Raw genomic sequence first — 22,460 nt, 5'->3', positions numbered from 1 at the left:
AGGCCGAAATAGGTGGATGGGCTTTCTGTAAAGAAGGCTCCTGTCGTGGTTTCAAAGCTCTATGTGCTTTGTGGCATTTGCTGGAAGCCCGTCAAATTGCAATTCATAATGAAAAGGGAATCAAATGTTAGTGTAAATCCCTAGAATATGCTGGCCCCTCATTTCAGACGAAAAAGCCTTAAACTGTTTGAAAGTTACACCTTTGGGATCATGTAGGCCCCCCGATCAACATTCTTCCCTCTCATACCCGTATGTACTCTGTACGGCTATCAAGATGGAGCCCTTAGAAATGGGCTTAATTGATACCAAAGGTCACAAAGGTCACCTGGGCCCCTGTGTGGTTTTGGTGTAAATCGGGAATGCAGGCTCAAAGAGCCCCTCGTGACCAGTGGGTCAAATTTGGAGCTTCTAGGCCCTTGGAAAGGCCCCAAAAGGGATTGTTATTTTCCCAAAAAGCTCCAGTACCAAGAGGCTGCAAACCCTGTTTAGGCCCCTGACCAGGTAGAGGGCTAAAATCCAAATGACAACTCATGTAACGTTGATAAGAAATTCCCTCAAGCAGTGAGTCCAAGTTACCAGATATAATGAAATTCCCTACTGAAAGTCCTTACATATCACATTCACAGTGATGTTACTCTGACCTTTTACTTCAAAGGGAATAAAATCCTTCATCTTTGAGTTGAAGTTAATGTTTTTACCAAGTTTGACGACATTCCCATGAGCTGATCTTTAGATATCAATTTAAGGAAAAATATTTACATACTTTGTGAGAACACTGTGACATTTGGCTACCAAAATGAAACCCAAATTCATGTGAATGTTTGTGCCAAATGTGAAAGAATTCCCTGAAGGCATTTCGGATATATTGCATTTACAAGGCAAGAAGTGTGCTTTGTGAGGTCCTAGTGACCTTGCCATTTGATCTTTGACAATTGAATTTTATTCAAGTCATCATTGAGTCCAAATGAATGTTTGTGCCACATGTAATGATATTTCCTTTGGACAATCTTGATCACGAAATCACAAAACAGCTGGAAAACAGTAGCTCTGCGTGCACAAACGCGCTGGAAACGGCGAGAGAAGATTAAAATGCAACCTTAGTTCAGAAGATTTACTTTTGTTCACAAAGTGGCTCTGCGTGCACAAAAGCGCTGGAAACGGCGAGAGAAGATTAAAATGCAACCTTAGTTCAGAAGATTTACTTTTACTCACAAAGTGGTTCTGAGTGCACAAAATAGCTGGGAACAGTAGCTCTGCGTGCACAAAAGCGCTGGAAACGGCGAGAGAAGCTTAAAAATGCAACCTTAGTTCAGAAGATTTACTTTTGTTCACAAAGTGGTTCTGAGTGCACAAAACAGCTGGAAACAGTAGCTCTGCGTGCACAAAAGTGCTGGAAATGGCGAGAGAAGCTTGAAAATGCAACCTTAGTTCAGAAGATCTCGCCGTTTCCAGCGCTTTTGTGCACGCAGAGCCACTTTGTGAACAAAAGTAAATCTTCTGAACTAAGGTTGCATTTTTAAGCTTCTCTCGCCGTTTCCAGCACTTTTGTGCACGCAGAGCTACTGTTTCCAGCTGTTTTGTGCACTCAGAACCACTTTGTGAGTAAAAGTAAATCTTCTGAACTAAGGTTGCATTTTTAAGCTTCTCTCGCCGTTTCCAGCGCTTTTGTGCACGCAGAGCCACTTTGTGAACAAAAGTAAATCTTCTGAACTAAGGTTGCATTTTTAAGCTTCTCTCGCCGTTTACAGCGCTTTTGTGCACGCAGAGCTACTGTTTCCAGCGCGTTTGTGCACGCAGAGCTACTGTTTTCCAGCTGTTTTGTGATTTCGTGATCAAGATTGTCCAAAGGAAATATCATTACATGTGGCACAAACATTCATTTGGACTCAATGATGACTTGAATAAAATTCAATTGTCAAAGATCAAATGGCAAGGTCACTAGGACCTCACAAAGCACACTTCTTGCCTTGTAAATGCAATATATCCGAAATGCCTTCAGGGAATTCTTTCACATTTGGCACAAACATTCACATGAATTTGGGTTTCATTTTGGTAGCCAAATGTCACAGTGTTCTCACAAAGTATGTAAATATTTTTCCTTAAATTGATATCTAAAGATCAGCTCATGGGAATGTCGTCAAACTTGGTAAAAACATTAACTTCAACTCAAAGATGAAGGATTTTATTCCCTTTGAAGTAAAAGGTCAGAGTAACATCACTGTGAATGTGATATGTAAGGACTTTCAGTAGGGAATTTCATTATATCTGGTAACTTGGACTCACTGCTTGAGGGAATTTCTTATCAACGTTACATGAGTTGTCATTTGGATTTTAGCCCTCTACCTGGTCAGGGGCCTAAACAGGGTTTGCAGCCTCTTGGTACTGGAGCTTTTTGGGAAAATAACAATCCCTTTTGGGGCCTTTCCAAGGGCCTAGAAGCTCCAAATTTGACCCACTGGTCACGAGGGGCTCTTTGAGCCTGCATTCCCGATTTACACCAAAACCACACAGGGGCCCAGGTGACCTTTGTGACCTTTGGTATCAATTAAGCCCATTTCTAAGGGCTCCATCTTGATAGCCGTACAGAGTACATACGGGTATGAGAGGGAAGAATGTTGATCGGGGGGCCTACATGATCCCAAAGGTGTAACTTTCAAACAGTTTAAGGCTTTTTCGTCTGAAATGAGGGGCCAGCATATTCTAGGGATTTACACTAACATTTGATTCCCTTTTCATTATGAATTGCAATTTGACGGGCTTCCAGCAAATGCCACAAAGCACATAGAGCTTTGAAACCACGACAGGAGCCTTCTTTACAGAAAGCCCATCCACCTATTTCGGCCTGGTGTCCGCAGGCGCGAAAGAAAATAAGTTGTGCCTGGTTGAATTAGGCAGTCAGACAGGTTCTGACACTTGTTGCTTTTTGTGACACATGGAATATTGTGCTTTACCCGCAAGTTAGCTGAAGTAGCAGAGTAACATTTAATTTCTCTTATTCTAATACTAGAGCATATTCATGTTATGGTTGTAATGTTTACTGTCAGTTGCAGCACTTAGAGAACAGTATTTTTGTTTATTCTTGTGTTTTTATGTTCAAAAAGTTATTCTAACACCAGCAGCAGTAAGAGCATGTGTAGTTACCCTAACCAGGCATTTGAACCCAAAAGGCCCTAAATTTGATCTTTTGACCTGCAACACCCAGAGCTTTTTTTTTTAAATTATCTTTTTTATTGATTCCACATATCAATATTCAATCAATATTTTACATAATCTGTATAATTTTACAACAGTATAAAACATTCTTATGCTTGTCCACCGCAGAGCAGAGACATAATTGGACATGAATTCTCAAGTAAAGTTACAGTAGAGTAAATGTGAAGTAAAATGAACCGCTTTTTCACTCTTGTCCTTATTTTCACACCTCTCCTGCATTGTTCCTTGTCTCCTGATTGGGGTAAACATATCAAATAAATAAATGAACAATAAACAAGTTTGTAGCCTGAACCAAGGGGGTCAACACTCTGCAATACACACTGTCCTTATTGCACAAAGTCTGCTCTCAATGGAGACACAAAATCAATCCAGTTTTCCCAGTAGTTTTTAAAAGTTTCTGATTTTAGTCTAGCTGAGAAAGTCAGCTTCTCCATTCTATATATAATCCTCTCTTTTTGGTGGATCTTTTTTTAGCCATTTTCTGGTGATGGCCTTTTTAGCCACCACCACCATTATTCGAAATATGTATTTAATCTCCTGGTTCTCTTTTCCCAAATATAAAACTTCAATTGAAAGTGGAATTTGCACTTTCAGAATTGTTTCCATACTCTTCTTTAACTCTTGCCAAAAAGGTATAATACAAGGGCATCCCCAAAAGATATGAAAATGGTTGGCCTTATTTTCCCCACACAGTCTCCAACGTTGTGTGTCTTGAGATTTCTGTTGTGTTGGTGTAATAAAGTATCTTACAATGTTCTTCCAACCATATTCTCTCCATGAGAGGGAGCATGTTGTTTTCCACTGTCCTTCATTTACCTTGTCCCATTCCTCCTCTGATAACTGCCACCCAGCCTCTTTTCCCCACTTTTCTTTTATATATGTCATATTGTTACCCTTTAATCTTTCGACTTCTTAATATAGTTTTGTGATTAGTTTCTTTCCCTGGTCTGAATCATATGCTGAGATGAATAACTTAATGATTCCTGACTCAGGCTCATCTGAATTAAACTTTTTTATAGTTTTCTCCATATAATGCCGCATCTGTAGATATCTGTATAAATCTTGATTGTTTAATCCATACCGATTTTTTAGATCCTGAAAACTTTTGATGGTCTTCTTTTTAAAAAGTTCACAAAATATTTTTGGTCCCGCATCCCATCTACTGAATCTACTATCTGCTGTGTTTGGTGTGAAGTCTGAATCATATGCGATTCATCTCAATACCTTACTCTGTTCAATCACTTTATTCTTTGATATAATCTCAAGAAATTCCCTCAAGCAGTCCAAGTTACCAGATATAATGAAATTCCCTACTGATAGTCCTAACATATCACATTCACAGTGACGTTACTCTGACCTTTAACTTCGAAGGGAATAAAATCCTTCATCTTTGAATTGAAGTTAATATTTTTACCAAGTTTGACGACATTCCCATGAGCTGATCTTTAGTTATCAATTTAAGGAAAAATATTTACATACTTTGTGAGAACACTGTGACATTTGGCTACCAAAATGAAACCCAAATTCATGTGAATGTGAAAGAATTCCCTGAAGGCATTTCGGATATAATGCATTTACAAGGCAAGTAGTGTGCTTTGTGAGGTCCTAGTGACCTTGCCATTTGATCTTTGACAACTGAATTCTATTCAAGTCATCATTGAGTCCAAACGAATGTTTGTGCCACATGTAATGATATTTCCTTTGGACAATCTTGATAAATTGTATTCAAAACAATGCAAAGTCATGTGAGCTTGACCTTTTGACCTTTGACTAACACAACGTAGTTGTTCATGAGATATCGCATTCACATGAATGGGACAGACAGATGGATAAACAACTTGAAAACATAATGCCTGTGGCCATACTGAATGTGACAATGGTAAAGAAATAATTATAGGAATACATGAGTAATAATTTGTTCCATGTTCTTTTATTTTACATGGATGATTTCTTGACAAAACGAGCCAACTCTATAAATGTGAACTGAGTGTCAGAAATTAACATGACATTCATAGCATCTGCAAACAATTTTTCCCCACAAATTTCTGTAACTTTCTGAGAATCTACATCACAGTATATTGTAAAATATCATGTGTTTCAATACTCACCTTATTGATGGAACCTCAGTGATGTCTACTGTCCCTGGCTCAGACACTCTCTCAAGCATCTACAGTACATGTCAAGACAGGTAATGGTAGCATTAAAATAACATTAGATTTCTACAATTCAGTTGAACTATTATAGTTTCAGATATTAACCATTTAATTCCGAGTTCAGTCAGGAACCCTTTGTTATGATTTACCCATTTGTTGCAAATGGGGACACAGTTATGATTGGTGCTGAAGGCTCCATTCTTTGGATGTTCCCTGGTTAGCTGAGCAGCGTGCTAAGATAAAAACAGGGAACATATGCAGAACCCCCCAGTGGGCGTAGCAGGCAAGGTACTTTGGTTAAGATGATTTACCACAACCGTGTTTGTACTCTGTGCTGTGGTGGCAATTTCTGTGAAACAAGCACAAAGTCAAACACTTCTTTCTGTAAGTTTAATTCAGCATCTGCAGATGGACTCATTAATACACATCACCTGATTGACATGCACAAATGAGCAAAGAACATAGGAGAATCTATGTTCTTATAACTCACAGCCCCCTCCCACTAAGCATGCAAAGGTATATATATTACCCTTCTGTAGTTTCACTCAGTGGAGGAGACATCCTGTCCTTTTGTTTACATGTTCTGTGGATGACCCCCCCTGTGAGAACCCAGTTGTTTGATCCCAATCAGAGATACTAAAAGATACCATAAAGTTGTGGTTTCTCAAGGCCATAAAACTCAAGTCTCTTAAGCCACCATCGTAAACCTTAAAGTTGCCCTTTTCGATTAACAATTTGGTCAACCATTTGGTCAGTCCTCCACATACATCTTTGCTCATGCAATTATACATACAAAAATGTAACATTTCCATTACAGTGCTAAAAGTGTTAGAGCTGAGCAGGGATCAGTGAGGATGAGGTCGTATTTAAATAGACCACTTTGGTGAGAGAATGGGCTGTGATTGGTGGGTGACTGACGAGCACCCATAAACCTATCGGTAGCTGAGCACATGACTCTGTGTCCTGCATGAACTAACACAATGCTTCATTAGTCATAATTCAAGTTCAGGATTTCTACGATGACATTCTCACTTTAAACCTCATTTAAAGTATCTTGAATTGAGGCAAATTAAAGCTGATTTTCATAATTAATTATGGATAAACTTACAAAGTATGTTGCAGAAATCTGAAATGGATATCTATATCATTGAGCATTGTACAAGTTACATTGTACAAGTACATGTTCTACTGAATAAGGGATCAGCCACTTGCTATCTGTAAACCCCCAACCCCCAAGTGAATCTCCTTATATTATGCTAGGTGTTGTTTGGGCAAAGAAAAAATTAAAAGAAAAAAAGTCTAATTTTTGCATTTTAGCAGGTGCTCTTAATAAAAAGTTCCCTTTTTAGCACCATGCATCTTATCCACTGAAATATCCACACTTACATCACTGATATAAACATATACCTATTGAGATTTAATTAAAGTAAATGGAGAATTACAGGATTACCTCCACATTTGCTATGGTTTGAGATACTGCTGCTAGTGTGACATCTAGTGGCAGTGAATATCGCTAATGAATATCATATGTACATAGACACTCTCAGAGGTGGGAAGTAGAACCTGTGGTGAACTTCAGCTGACATAAAAACTCAAAAGCTTTAGTTTGTCCAGTTTGGACGCGCTCCTGATGTAAATATAAAGTATTTACATCTAGCAGGGCCCATTCTGTTCAATCTGTACAATTTTGACGATTGCCCACTGGTGGATTATTTTATATTCAATTCTTGCCAATAGATCACTTTCTCCTAAGTCTTATACACTGGACCTTTTAAGAAAATACTTCATTCAATACATTGTACTCATTTTCTTGTGGACAGTTTTTCATGCTCAAAAATCTTTGCTTTAACCCTCCGTTTAAGTGAATTGTTTTTTACTTTATTTGAAGTAAGAGTAGTTCAGTTAAAGAAGTCAAAGTACATTTCAGAACCTGTACTTTTATACTTTTACTTGGTTAAAGAAGCCGAAACAGTGGTTAAACTTCAGCTCAAGTTATTTTTAATACAAGTATCTGTACCTCTACTTGAGTAAAGAATGTGTGTGCTTTTATCACCTCTGCACACACATACACACACACAGTGGATTTTTTTTAACAACAGGGAGAGCACAACTTCGCAATAACACAAAGATACCCACAAGCAACAGTTAAATTCGAAAAAACAAGCTGCAAAGCAACCAAACTCACGCCATGCAGTAGCAAACTGCCAATACAACTGCCTGGACACTCCAAACAATTTGTAGAGCAACACATAATGTCCTGAGCACGTAATTACATAGGCATCAGGACAAACACCAAATGTTAGCTCTCAACTTGAACCCGGTTATGATGCTGTGGCAAGACTTTAGAGTACAGCATGAATGTACAGTTCATGCTCAAAAACCTATGTGCTGGATTTTAAAAAGTCCTGCAATGGCAATGGTTCAAAAATTCCTCCACAGGGATGTAAAAGACTTAAAGTTATTGCAAATAGAACAGTATTTAGGTTTTGGGGTGGATTACCTTTCAATGGGGGATTTAGATTAACTCTTTCCTTTCAATAAATCCAATGATGTACTCACATTGTCTTTACCTTATATTAAAATGTGTTTGATGATCCAGATGATACAGAAACAGAAGCAAATGAGACAGAAGTGTGGTTGTTCTCTAAGCTGTGATACAGTTACATTTTGTCCTGTTGCTGCCTTTTAACTGAAGTGCCAGTATGTATGACATGTGTCATATCAGCCTATGTTGTGGTGGCTGGTCATTATCCTGTCTGGTCCATCGGCCATCACGGACCAACATCCTGTCTGGTCAACAGACTGAGGCCCCTGCTGAAGAAATACAGAGTCACTGTGTACTTGTCTGGCCATGACCACAATCTGCAGGTATGTAATTGAGTGCACGCTCAATCATAAAAAATATCATGTGTACATAGATTCATCAAGGAAGTGTATCTCAGTGTGTTATTATTTGTCTGTCTGTCTCTTTGACAGTTATTTATTCTTTTTCATATCCCACTTATCACACTGTGTTTGAGAAGAGTTGTGCAAGATTGCCCCTCTCTGTACAGGAGGTGGCATTCACTAGTGGGTGCTACAAAGACTGTACTTGTTGATAGTTCAAAGCTAGTTTGCATCATTTTTTGGCACCAAGACTGGCATTTGCCCACATTACACAATCACAGGTTTTATACATTTTCAAAAATTAGAAACCATCCAGATAGTTATTGGGTTAAATGATACTTTGTTTCAACGGATATTACTGGTCAATATAATTAGTCATAAAGATGAAATCTTATTTATTTTATATGAGCACAGTATTGACATATTGTTCCAGGAAGATGAGCATTTGTTTTTCCTGCAGTAGTATAACTTACAGTCCAACAATTGGCTTCAACTTATCTCAATGAAGTAAATGATTGCACAATGTGATGGCTACTGAGTAAAGACAGCATTAAGAATGGTACACTGTAAGCCTTATCTTCACTATGCAAGTCTGTATGGCACAAAATGACCGTAAAAAAACTAAAGTCACTGCACAACAGAAGCAGAAAGGGAGGGGGGATTGAAAAGATGGAAACAATTACATAGAATGATACACTGTGATGGAATATCTGGTAACTTCATCTACCACTTGTATGATATGGTTTTATATTTAATTTTATAATTACCTGAACATTATGAAGTGATCTGTGTGTCTGTAAAACACGTTGGAGCAAGAGGAATCTACTGTGCAATGCGAGTGTTGCAGTCTAAGCATACAGATGTGTTGATTGTCAATATGTGTGTGTCAGTGTAAGAGGGAATCAATGTGCTGCATAAAGCCCTACAATGAAATAAGATTGGAAACAAGTGGTGGATATGAGAACAGTTCAATCAGAGAGAGACTTTAACTTGACAGTTGAATTTTTTTTTTTTTTCTATGCAATTAAGTCTTTTGGCATTTTGACCCCTATGTGATGTCATCGGCATCAGAGGGGTTGATGGAGAAATAATTATGAATGACTCTGCTGGACTGGACCATGGTTTCTGATTAAACCGGAGGAGATTGGGTTGAAGGGGAGTTACAGCGGATCACTAATGACAGCTGACTGCCGGAGAGAGGAGAAAGGATTTCAAATTTGATCACAACCGCACTACTGGCTGGATGAGATTGTGGCAATATCTGAATGGCCATTCAAAATGCCCACAATCAGCTGATTAATAAGAAGAAATATATATAGAGAGATAGATTTGTGAGTAATTGTATATTTCAAATTTCAAATTTATATAGCACGGTATCACAACAAGCAGTTGTCTAAGGGTGCTGCACAAAAGTCCAAGTCCAAGAAGAAACACAAAATCCAACTTGTTCCACACCGAGCAAGCATGAGCAACAGCGGGGAGGAAAAACTCCCAGGTGTAAGAAACCTCCGGCAGAACTGGGCTCTGTGTGGACAGCCTCTGCCAGGAACGGTTTATGAGAAAGTCTTCCTGAATTATACTTCCTACTTATACTGCGCAGCTTCATGTTGCAGCTGAATACCCCTCATCTTACCCTCCTCTTCCAAACATGAAAGAGAACCTGTGGCAGCCTTCACTTGTCATAAAAACTAAAGAGGCGTTTAGTTTGTCCACTTTTTACTACTGTAAAAACATGGCGGCCTCTGTAGAGAGGACCTGCTCCCCATGTAAATATAAAGTATTTAAATATAGATGGCTCATTCTAAGAAAACGACAATCGTACAATTTAGATAAAACACACTAGTGAAAACATCACTAGGATTACTTTGTATTCAGTTTCTGCTCCCTTTCACCTAAATCTTACACACTGAACCTTTAATGAATTTTGTCGCTGTATCTTGCTGTCTGTCTCTGTATTTTTAACAGTTCATCAGAGAGGATGATGGGAGCTCAAATGTAGTCAGTGGGAGTGGGGTGGTCAGCGATCCTGACACCACTCACAAGGACAGTGTTCCTCAGTCCTGGCAGCTCTACTCCAGTCCTGTCAATCACACAATAGGAGGCGTGGCTTACTTCCAGGTCACTGAGCATAAGATGACAGTCACCTTCATGCAGACTAATGGGAAATGTGTTTACCTCACCTTCATGCAGACTAATGGGAAATGTGTTTACCGCACAGAGCTGCCAACACGTATAGTCAGAAGTAATGGAATGCTCTAAAACTGAAGATATGATTACTGATATCTTTGGGCGATGGCATGTTACTATTAAGTGAAATGTGTATATTCATAGTATTTTGTATTGTATGTATTGTTTTACACATGTAACAAAATATAAACTGTTTTATGTCTTTTGTTGTGCATTGTATTTCATGATGGAGGCCTCAATGTGCAGGATGAATTATAGCTCTACTTGCATACAAGTAAGTAGTAGAGCAATAGTAGAGCCAAGTAGAGCATTGTTAGGTTTGCAACCAAAACATCTGCTCTGCCATTTTCACTAAAAATTGGACCAAATTAATATTTGATTGTCATATTACTGCTTTTATTTGTTCAAGTTTTTATTTACTTTGCTTGCTTTTCAGTCAAAGCACTTCCGTTTTTTAAAGTGCTATATGAATAAAGTGTATTAGTAGTAGTAGTAGTAGTAGTAGTATCAATATTATTATTATTATTATAGTATTCAAGTGAGTTTACTATGAGTGAGTGACGACAACAAGTTTCTGGAATCAGTGTGGGCGCCCATCTGCCTTGACTAGAGGAGAATAATGGAGGAGAGGAGAGATGAGTGGATAAGAGGGGAGAGAAGAGAGAGAGAGAGACAGAGAGAGACTGTTGTTGTCATAAAAATATAAATATAATGAATAGTGATACATTGAGATGCAATTATATTATTAATAATAACAGTTTATCATCATCATCATAATCATAATATGGTGGTAGTATTAGTAGTGAAATTTGGAGAGAGAGGGAGAGAGATAGAGAGATGGAAGCACAAACAATGGACTTTAGTTACATGAAGTAATATGAGAAAAATATGGGGCCACAGACACAGTTCAGTGCATGTTGGGAGTTGTAGAAAAAAATTGTTGTTGTTTTCTCTATTTCTTTTGATATTTTTATGCACCTTTCAAGTTCCTGCTTTTCTTCATGACATTGATCTTTGTGTTTACTGTATCTACTTTCCCAGGAGGATGGCTTTTGAGACAGCTTTCCTGCTGCTTCCCCAAACCTTTTATAGTTTGTTTTGGGGACATTGAGCAAGCCCGCTGTAGACGACCTGAGGGAATGATTCGTAACATATTCCGATAAACAGTCAGAGATGTATGACGGTGCTGTACCATTAAGAGAATTAAAAACAAGTAAAATAATTTTAAAATCAATCCTCAGTGATGCTAGAAGCCAGTGTAAAGACACTAAAATAAGAGTAATATGGAATCTTTTCCTATTTCTCATTAAAACCATGGCTGCTGAATTTTGCAAAAGCTGTAGGCGATCGATGGATTTTTTCGGTAATCCTGAATATAGTGCATTACAGTAGTCCAGGCGAGAAAGTATAAAAGCATGAATCAACTTTTTGGCAGTTTCCAAAGTGAGGTACAGTCTTACTCTTGCAATGTTTCTTAAATGATAAAAGGCAATCTTTGTGACATTGTTTATGTGTGGATTAAAATCTAGTCCTGAGTAACACCCAGGTTCTTTATTTTTGATTTGTTTTGCTGCTCCAACTTTGCTGATAATCTTTTGTCCTTGAACATCAGTACCAATTACAAGATTTTCAGTTTTATTTTCACATGCAATTTATAACTTGGTTTGGCGCATCAGAGTCATCTGGCACTAAATAAGGGAAGACACATGATGGATCAGATTTTTCTAACAAAAAGTAATTTATAAAGAACTAAAACAAAAAAGAAATTCAACTGATAAGGCTGACAGGAACTGAATTCCAGACCAAAACAAGATCAAATTAATGCTACAGAAATCAAAACTCATCTGAATGGCAGGATGAGCATGGCTATTATTATATGAGGCAGTGGCCAGCTACCTCTACTTCACTGATGGTCCCCAGCTCCAGTTAATGTAAAACTTAGAGAGTTTTAGATAAAGGACCCGTGCGTAGCAACCTAACAAAAACCAGTGCCATGTTTAGATGACTAAATTACGAGTTTTGATTTGCATATGATGCTTGCATCTTTTGAAGAGAGCCATGTGGTATATCTAGACATACTCCCAGACCAGCCAACCATTTTATTTAACCCGAGAAGGGACATTGCGATTGACTGCTTTTTTTTCAGCTACACCCACACACACACACACACACAGCAATACACCCAGTGTCCTGTCAGATCCGGCTTTAACTGATTCTTTGCTTTGCCACGAATAAAACAGGGTATATAGGGATACACCCTGTTTCCATCCTTTCGCACAACTTTCATTTCAATTCCATTTAGATGCTCCAGTCTATTCATGTAGAAAATAACACTGTTGACATCAAGAAGCTATAGAGATTTTAACTGCATGCTTAGTTTTGAGCAAAAATACTTCACAATGTCTTATTTGGTGTGTAAGTTCACACAGAATACCAATGAAAAGTAAATGCCACCAAAACTTCAGTGTCAGGACTAGACTACTGCCGTGTGTGTTGCTCTCCACTGACGCATCTGGCATACAGGCAAGTCCAGATCAGTCAGTTCTATTAAATTGGTCTTAGAGATGTGGACTTTCCGCAGAAAACACAGAATGGAAAACATGCAGTTTATAATGAGTAAAAATGTATGCCTGTTTGAGACCGATATCGTGATGTCTCCTTTTACTCACCTTTCCAGTGCTTTTGTTTTTACGGTGACTTTATAGTGCAGCTGGTCAGCAAAGATATCCCTGATGTTCAGCTGGTGGCCATCTTTAAACAGGGCGGTGAGTGGGTCAGTCACATACAGGGTGGTTTTCTTTTGGCTTTCAATCACCTCCAGCTTGAAGTCAGGTTTGCCTATCTCAGCTGTGGAGAAGGGAGGGAGACTGTCACCTGTGCATGTACACCACTGTATCACTCATGGAAGTTACCATTTTAATTATGTTAGAGGCCAAAAAATTGTGAGCATTGACAACGCTGAAGCCATTTTTAGATATGACAGGTAAAGTGAGCAGTATTGGCTACAGAGTTTACCCATAGTCTGACTTTCAAACATGCACAACACAACAGGAGGTTCTCTGCACAGACATTTTCACAACAGCAACACACACACAAACACTCTCTCTCACAGTGCTTTCACATTGAACGGAAGCGTATTGCATTCACTTGAAAAAAAAAAAACTGTTTATAATGCATGTCTAAATCAATATTTTTTCAGTTTTTCTGACTTTTTTTTCTATTTTTTGGAGTAATTTTTCTTCTGTTTTTTGGACTATTTTTTTTTTCTGCGTTTAGAGAGCATTTGAAACAATAGGCGCTTTCATTCCTTTATTGAGAGCTAGATGTAATGGAAACAAACATGACCTGCTTGTTTAGTTTAATCAAGTTTTACTTTGATCTGGATTTAAGACACTGGGAGATAGTCCTGTCTTTAAGTCATACAGATGGTATTATCATTAGTTTGTCGAATCTACGCAGGCACCTGAGGACTTTGCGGTTGCTCAGAAGGAAAGCCCATTCAGATCTGCTGAGATGGGGCATGTATGTGCGGGCAGGAGTCACCATAGGTCCATGGGAGTCACTTGCAGGTTGGAGGTTCCGAGGGAGTTCGAAGTATCTCGATAATTCAGAAATTCAGAAAAAAAACTACTCCGAAAAACAGATAAGAATTACTTCGAAAAACAGAAAAAAAAAATTGGCAGAAAAACAGAAAAAAATATTCAAAAAAACAAACCAAAAAATAAATTACTCAGAAAAAACAGTTTTTTTGTTTTTTTTTCAAGTGAATGCAATACACTTCCGTAGAATTCTCCTGAAATTCTACGGACATTATACTAGGAGGCCAGGAGGAGAAAGTCTGCAAAAACTGGGGAGCGTCTCACTTGGACATTTGCATTCACACATGCACCTCCTCTGGCAAATATACTGAGGAACTGCTGAGTTCGGTGCATGTCAGAAAGCAGCTTGAGAAAGACAGAGCTGAGCTGCAACAAGAGGTCATTGGGAAGGACCGGAGCACTGACGGGCTCTGGGACAATTTAACAGCTGTTATTTCCAACACGTTTTGTCAATTACAAAAAAGTCTTCACGAGTGTAGCAGAAGAACGTACTGTCTTTGTAGGGGCAGAACCGTGGTGTGCTGGTGTGAGGGGACTCAATGAGGTCAGTGGTGGCCCCCCTCGGGGTTTCGGACAGGACGTCAGCTGTGTAGTAGGCGTTCAGGTCAGTCAGAGAGCTGGACAGATCACACACTGTTTCTGTGGTCTGGATACAGTGAGGAGTCCTCTGATTGTTCCCTGAAACCCTGTAAAATTTGACAAGTTTCATATGGACATGAATGATGGATGAAAATAGTCTTATTTAGTCTATAATAGACACCAGATGAGCAAATCAAATCAAATCAAATCAAATCAAAGTTTATTGTCACATGCACCAAATAACTTAGCGTCATCAGAGCAGTGAAATTCTTGTGACATGGCAGGCAACATCTACGCAGTAGACGGGAAATACAAGATAAAAAATAAAAATAAAAGATAAAAAATAAAAATAAAAGATAAAAAATAAAAATTTAAAAATTTGAAAAAAAAAAATATATATATATAATAACATATGACATATAACATAGTAACATATAACATTTAACATAACACATTTAACATAACATTTAACATTAACCTAGTAAATAACATTTAACATAACATTTAACATATAACCTAGTGACATATAACATTTAACATAACATTTAACATTTAACATACAACATAGTAACAACATATAACTTTTAACATATAACATAGTACAACAGTTTAAATTTGAATTTAAATGAAGGGCTAGCAGCAGTTTACAGGGTGAAGGAGTGCGGGATATTAAATTAAGTATTAAATTAAATAATATATGTGTAGTAAGTGTAGTTGTATGAATGAGGGAGCAGAATGTACATGGTGATGTGACTGTTCAGTGGGTCAGTGTTGCTGGTTCAGAAACCTTACGGCCTGGGGGAAAAAGCTGTTTGTGAGTCTGGTAGTCCGTGCTCGGATGCTCCGGTAACGTCTTCCAGACGGCAGCAGTGTGAGGATTCCATAGCCTGGGTGGCTGTGGTCCTTTATGATGTTCCGTGCTTTTCTCAGGCATCTTGTGTTGTAGATGCCTTGCACGGAAGGGAGATGGCAGCCGATGATACGCTCCGCTGTCTTCACCACCCTCTGCAGGGCCTTACGATCAGCAATAAATTAGGTGTTAAGTCTGCCTAGTCTGGGTCTCATTTATAACGCATACAGTCAGAAATAAATAATTTATTATCTGTGCAAAATAACATTGATGTGAATATACTGTGGAACAATGAGCTGAAAGAGCTGTTTACAGCTGTTGGCATTTGTTAATTCTATTTGATTGTTCCATAGGTGAGCTGTATAGGGGACTGTCACACAGTGATAGGGCCTTAGTGCCATAAGTTTTAAACTATTAAAGGCCCAGTGTGTAAGATTTAAGTGAAAGGGAACTATTATTTAATGTAGAATAATTCTCATGTTTTCACTAGTTTATTTCATCTAAAACCCTGTTTAGGCCCCTGACCAGCTAGAGGGCTAAAATCCAAGTGACAACTCATGTAGCGTTGATAAGAAATTCCCTCAAGCATTCCAAGTTACCAGATATAATGAAATTCCCTACTGACAGTCCTAACATATCACATTCACAGTGACGTTACTCTGACCTTTAACTTCGAAGGGAATAAAATTCTTCATCTTTGAATTGAAGTTAATATTTTTACCAAGTTTGACGACATTCCCATGAGCTGATCTTTAGATATCAATTTAAGGAAAAATATTTACATGCTTTGTGAGAACACTGTGACATTTGGCTACCAAAATGAAACCCAAATTCATATGAATGTTTGTGCCAAATGTGAAAGAATTCCCTGAAGGCCTTTCGGATATATCGCATTTACAAGGCAAGTAGTGTGCTTTGTGAGGTCCTAGTGACCTTGCCATTTGATCTTTGACAACTGAATTCTATTCAAGTCATCATTGTGACATGCACAAATCCCAGTCCAAATGAATGTTTGTGCCACATGTAATGATATTTCCTTTGGACAATCCTGATAAATTGTATTCAAAACAATGCAAAGTCATGTGAGCTTGACCTTTTGACCTTTGACTAACATAACGTAGTTGTACATGAGATATCGCATTCACATGAATTGGCAAGACAGATGGATGGACAACCTGAAAACGTAATGCCTCTGGCCATACTGAATGTGAAAATGGTAAAGAAAGAAATATAGCAATACATGATAAATAATTTGTTCCATGTTCTTTTATTTTACATGGATGATTTCTTGACAAAACAAGCCAACTCTATAAATGTGAACTGAGTGTCAGAAATTAACATGACATTCATAGCATCTGCAAACAATTTTTCCCCACAAATTTCTGTAACTTTCTGAGAATCTACATCACAGTATATTGTAAAATATCATGTGTTTCAATACTCTCCTTATTGATGGAACCTCAGTGATGTCTACTGTCCCTGGCTCAGACACTCTCTCAAGCATCTACAGTACATGTCAAGAAAGGTAATGGTAACATTAAAATAACATTTGATATCTACAATTCAGTTGAACTATTATAGTTTCAGATATTTCTTTCTGTAAGTTCAATTCAGCATCTGCAGATGGACTCATTAGTACACGTCACCTGATTGACATGCACAAATGAGCAAAGAACATAGGAGAATCTGTGTTCTTATAACTCACAGCCCCCTCCCACTAAGCATGCAAAGGTATATATTACCCTTCTGTAGTTTCACTCAGTGGAAGATACATCCTGTCCTTTTGTTAACATGTTCTGTGGATGACCCCCCCCCCCCCCCGTGAGATCCCAGTTGTTTGATCCCAATCAGAGATACAACGAGATACCATAAAGTTGTGGTTTCTCGAGGCCATAAAACTCAAGTCTCTTAAGCCACCATCGTAAACCTTAAAGTTGCCCTTTTATATTAACAATTTGGTCAACCATTTGGTCAGTCCTCGACATACAGTACATGTCTGCTCATGCAATTATACATACACAAATGTAACATTTCCATTACAGTGCTAAAAGTGTTATAGCTGAGCAGGGATCAGTGAGGATGAGGTCGTATTTAAAGGGACCGCTTTGGTGAGAGAATGGGCTGTGATTGGTGAGTGACTGATGAGCACCCATGAACCTATCGTTAGCTGAGCACATGACTCCGTGTCCTGCATGAACTAACACAATGCTTCATTAGTCACTATTTAAGTTCAGGATTTCCACAATGACATTCTCACTTTAAACTTAATTTAAGGTATCTCGAATTGAGGCAAATTAAAGCTGACCTTGAATTATGATCAGTCACAATCAAATTGTCATATATCACAAATCATAAACTGGATTTATTTTCATAATTAATTATGGATAAAATTACAAGGCATGTTGCAGAAATCTGGAATGGATATCTATATCATTGAGCATTGTAACAAGTTACATTGTACAAGTACATGTTCTACTGATTAAGGGATCAGCCACTTGCTATCTGTAATACAAACAGCCATCATCAGGAACATCAGAGATATCATAGTTAATAATCATCCCAAGGTACTTGTAGTTCTCTACAATGTCTACCACATATCCCTTGAAGATAGTATTCTAAGAGTTTGAGGACTGAGGCCTAAAACTCATGTCCTTGGTTTTTGTCACATTTAGTAGTAAAAATGCACAGTCACACCACTACAGATTCACAATCCACAATGGGACCATGGTTGTTCTCATCTGCATGGAGGAAACTGACTGTCACAAAGTCATCAGCAAATTTGAAAAGTAATCTGTTGTCATGCCAGCTGCGGCAGTCATCAGTATACACATTATAGAGGGGAGGTGAAAGGACACAGGAGGAGACCCTGTGGATGATGACAATGTGTCTTACATGCATTACTTTCTGCGTCAGTTGCTAGTTGCAGCTCGAGGCATGTATCCAAAATTATCTTTTCCAGGCACTCTACTGATACTGTAGTCACTACAAGTTACGCACGTTCCATTTTGCCTGGGGGACATTTAAAACAAACCAGTCTACAACACAATAAAAATCACATGAAAATCAACCTCCCTCCTCATCTTTTCATATTTTTTTCTCCTCAATTTTTTAATGTGGATTTAGAATTTGATACTGAGCATAGCCGTGAAATTGCCCCCCCCAAATAGAAATGGTACAAGTTGTCAAATAAATGTTATCTACATAAATCCCCACAGATTTCAAAAACATTCTCAGAACACAGTTAACATCACAGTATATTGTAAGGTATCACATTTTTTATTACTCACCTTATTGATGGAACCTCAACCATATTTACTGTCCCTGGCTCAGACTCTCTCTCAAGCATCTACAGTAGGTGTTTTCATTCCCAAAACACAGGCTCTCTTGTGGTTCCAAGAGTCTGTAAGAGTAGAACAGGAGGTAGAGCATTCAGCTACCAGGCAGACAACTTCTGTGCATTTACGGTTAAACTTAAAACATTCCTTTTTGATAAAGCCTTGCTGGATCAGGTGAGTCCTGAACCATCCCTTAAGCTGCTATAGGTCTAGACTGCAGGGGAAACTCCCATCATCCACAGAGCACTTCTCCACTTCTCTCTGTCTCTCTGCCCCCCTCCCCCCACCCCCCCACCCCACACTCTTTTTTTTTTTTTAATAAATGTCAAAAACTATGTTATTGTTGTGTCTCTTTTCTCCCATAGTCCCTCTCTCTCTTTCTCTCTCTCATTGCAGATACCTCTGACTCCAGAACTGAAGGAGAACAACTATTATTATTATTATTATTAACAACAATACTTAATTAATTATTATATTAATTGTTGCTGCTATCATTGATAATCAATAACTTCTTTACACTGTTATTGTTTACATTTTAACTAGTAAGAGCTGATACCAGATGATCCAGGCAGATGATCGTCCACATTGAGCCTGGTTCTGCTAGAGGTTTCTCCCTGTAAGTGAGGGAGTTTTTACTCTTCACAGTCACCAAAGTCTGCTCATTGTGGGAACTGTTATGTTTCTTTATATTAAACAAGATTTGAAGGTCTTGACCTTCTATGTAAAGTTCCTTGAGATAATGTATATTATGATTTGGCGCTATACAAATAAAATTGAATTGAATTGAATAGGTGATGGGATAATAATAACAATAATTAATTGAGCAGTAGTATTGCAATATATTCAGTAAACTGTACAGAAATAATATGTTTTTTTTCTTTCATGAACATATTTTCCATTTCATATTATGCACTTACCAACCTTTAACTGTGGGCTGAGTGTCATAAAATTAACAACACATTCATAGCATCTGCAAACAATACTATATAACAACATTCAAGCATACTATCTATATAACAACAGATCTTAACTGTGTTTGTTCTCAAGTGTGGGGTGTTTTATACATTTTTAATAACATTATACGGATCACATTATAGCGTGACATATTTCTGGTTGAGGACAGGAGGAAATTACTGCAGTAAAGTGTGAAAGATGGGTAAAGAAGAGTTGAAGTGGAGTATAAAATGACCGTGGTATTAATGATAAACTAATCACATGAGGGATCGTCTCAGTTGTTAATTTGGAAAAAGGGAAACTCTAATAAAGTTATTGCATTACCTGAAAGGTTTCACAATGTAACTTGATGCGAATCCCCTTGCGAGTCTGCTATTGATCCGAAAAGTCTGAATCTGTGAATGTCTTTCACACTTTCCTTCAGTCACTTTCCTCTTGTCAATCGTTCCTGCTTCAGCTCACCGGTCGTAGCCAGAGGTGTGTTCCATCCAGGGCTGAAGGTGATGTTGCTTACTGCGGGGTTAACCCCCTTCACTTCCACCAATTGGAAAACAACACACGGGAGCTCCGCATCATATCAACTCCTTACGCTATAATGTAATCCATATAACGTTATTAAAAATTAAAAAACAAAAAAGATCTTACCAGCCTATACACCTCTCCTACACAGGGGAAGACCACGCCTCCACGACACACACTTTCATCAGAAATGAAACTTATCTCTCTCTCTCTCACGTGTCTGTGTGTGTCGGGTCAGATCAAGGTGATCAGCGGGACCTTTCATGTGACACCTGCATTTAGAGACGCGGTCTTTCAGTCGCCTGCAAAGACCCCCTCCTTTGCGCTTACCGCTCTGAACGCTGTCTCTGTCCACGCGCACAGTATGGAAGCCCTTGATGGTGGTGTTTTCGTCGGGAACATCCTGGTGCAGCCATGTCTCCGTAAAGCATATTAAACTACACTCACGATACTCCTTCTGACTTTGGACCAGTGTAGTCAGCTCGTCCATCTTATTCCCCAGCGATCTCACGTTTCCCATGACAATGGAGGGAAGACTCGCCTTTTTCTCCGTAGTTTTTTGCGTCCTCTGCATCCCCTGTGTGTCCGTATCAAGATTTCAGCCGGAATATCATTGTCCGTGGTCACCGAAGGTCGCTTGCTCTCTCCAACTCCACGCAGGGAAAGACCGCGTCTCTAAATGCAGGAGTCACGTGAAAGGTCCCGCTGACCACCTTGATCTGACCCGACGCGCGCGCACACACACACACACACACACACACACACACACACACACACACACACACACACACGTGAGAGAGAGATAAGTTTCATTTGTGTGTGTCGTGGAGGCGTTGTCTTTCCCTGTGTGGCAGGAAAGGTGCAAAGGTAAGATCTTTCTTGTTTTAAATTTTTAATAACGTTATACGGCTAGAAGGCAGCAGGGGCAGACAGGTCCCTTTCAGGTAATGTAATAACTTTATTACAGTTTCCCTTTTTCCAAATTAACAACTGAGACGATCCCTCATGCGATTAGTTTATCATTACTACCACGGCCATTTTGTACGCTACTTCAACTCTTCTTTTATGGGGTGCAGTTTGTTAAGCAGCTCACGCTGAAAATAACAGCAACATTTTGTCACATTTAGCTTCAAACCATGTTTAAAAAACTTGTGTGAATTTTTGAGAGTCACTTTTGCACATTTACAACAATATTTGTCAACGTAGAGATATTTTAAATATTTAAATCCAAATGTTAAATCTAAATGTTAAATCTAAATGTTTCGGGTGAAACTAAATATTTAACTAATATGCAAATTCAAATGCCGGTAACAGGAAGTACCAAAATAAAAGCTCGAGGAGGTCAGAGTGTGTTTATAGTGGTAAATAACGAATAAAACCCATCTTATCCGGGGAAATGGACTCTTGGACATGGAATATCGTGTTAATAACTACATAAAATAACAAACACGTTTGGAGAAACTTTATTTGAAGAGTACTTTGAGTTTTTAGTGTCACTTTTATGAAGACGATTCACGATATTCCATGTCCACGAGTGTTTATTTGTATAGCAGAGAGACAGAGAGAAGTGCTCTGTGGATGATGGGAGTTTCCCCAGCAGTCTAGACCTATAGCAGCTTAAGGGATGGTTCAGGACTCACCTGATCCAGCCAGGCTTTATCAAAAAGGAATGTTTTAAGTTTAACCGTAAATGCACAGAAGTTGTCTGCCTGGTAGCTGAATGCTCTACCTCCTCTTCTATTCTTACAGACTCTTGGAACCACAAGAGAGCCTGTGTTTTGGGAATGAAAACACCTACTGTAGATGCTTGAGAGAGAGTCTGAGCCAGGGACAGTAAATATGGTTGAGGTTCCATCAATAAGGTGAGTAATTAAAAATGTGATACCTTATAATATACTGTGATGTAAACTGTGTTCTGAGAATGTTTTTGAAATCTGTGGGGATTTATGTAGGTAACATAAGTTTGACAACTTGTACCATTTCTATTCGGGAGCCAATTTCATGACTATGCTCAGTATCAAATTCTAAATCCACATCAAAAAATTGAGGAATAAAAAAATATGAAAAGATGAGGAGGGCGGTTGATTTTCATGTGATGTTAACTGTGTTGTAGACTGGTTTGTTTTAAATGTCCCCAGGCAAAATGGAACGTACGTAACTTGTAGTGACTACAGTACCAGTATAG

General features: G+C 38.5%; 1 protein-coding gene and 1 long non-coding RNA gene across 2 annotated transcripts in view; both read right to left on the bottom strand.

Moving 5' to 3' along the window:
* The window catches only part of LOC138411432 (uncharacterized), a 79,505-nt gene extending 58,707 nt beyond the window's left edge, over window positions 1-20,798 (bottom strand). Inside the window, exons 1-2 of the long non-coding RNA XR_011244075.1 lie at window positions 20,402-20,798; window positions 18,755-18,867 (exon numbers count right to left, since the gene is read on the bottom strand). This is a non-coding gene — a long non-coding RNA (uncharacterized lncRNA). The remainder of the gene's footprint in view (window positions 1-18,754; window positions 18,868-20,401) is intronic.
* On the bottom strand, window positions 12,589-16,038 carry LOC138411431 (tissue factor-like). The gene is made up of 2 exons (XM_069531745.1): window positions 14,531-16,038; window positions 12,589-13,286 (listed from the first exon to the last, which is right to left on the bottom strand). The coding sequence occupies exons 1-2, from the start codon at window positions 14,745-14,747 to the stop codon at window positions 13,105-13,107; spliced, it is 399 nt and encodes a 132-aa protein (XP_069387846.1). The 5' UTR covers window positions 14,748-16,038; the 3' UTR covers window positions 12,589-13,104.
* Window positions 20,799-22,460: the final 1,662 nt, after the last annotated feature.

This window comes from Paralichthys olivaceus, chromosome 9 (genome assembly GCF_024713975.1).
Source record: "Paralichthys olivaceus isolate ysfri-2021 chromosome 9, ASM2471397v2, whole genome shotgun sequence".
In the NCBI taxonomy this organism is placed as follows: Eukaryota; Metazoa; Chordata; class Actinopteri; order Pleuronectiformes; family Paralichthyidae; genus Paralichthys; species Paralichthys olivaceus.
This window is presented reverse-complemented; position numbering and strand designations above follow the sequence as displayed.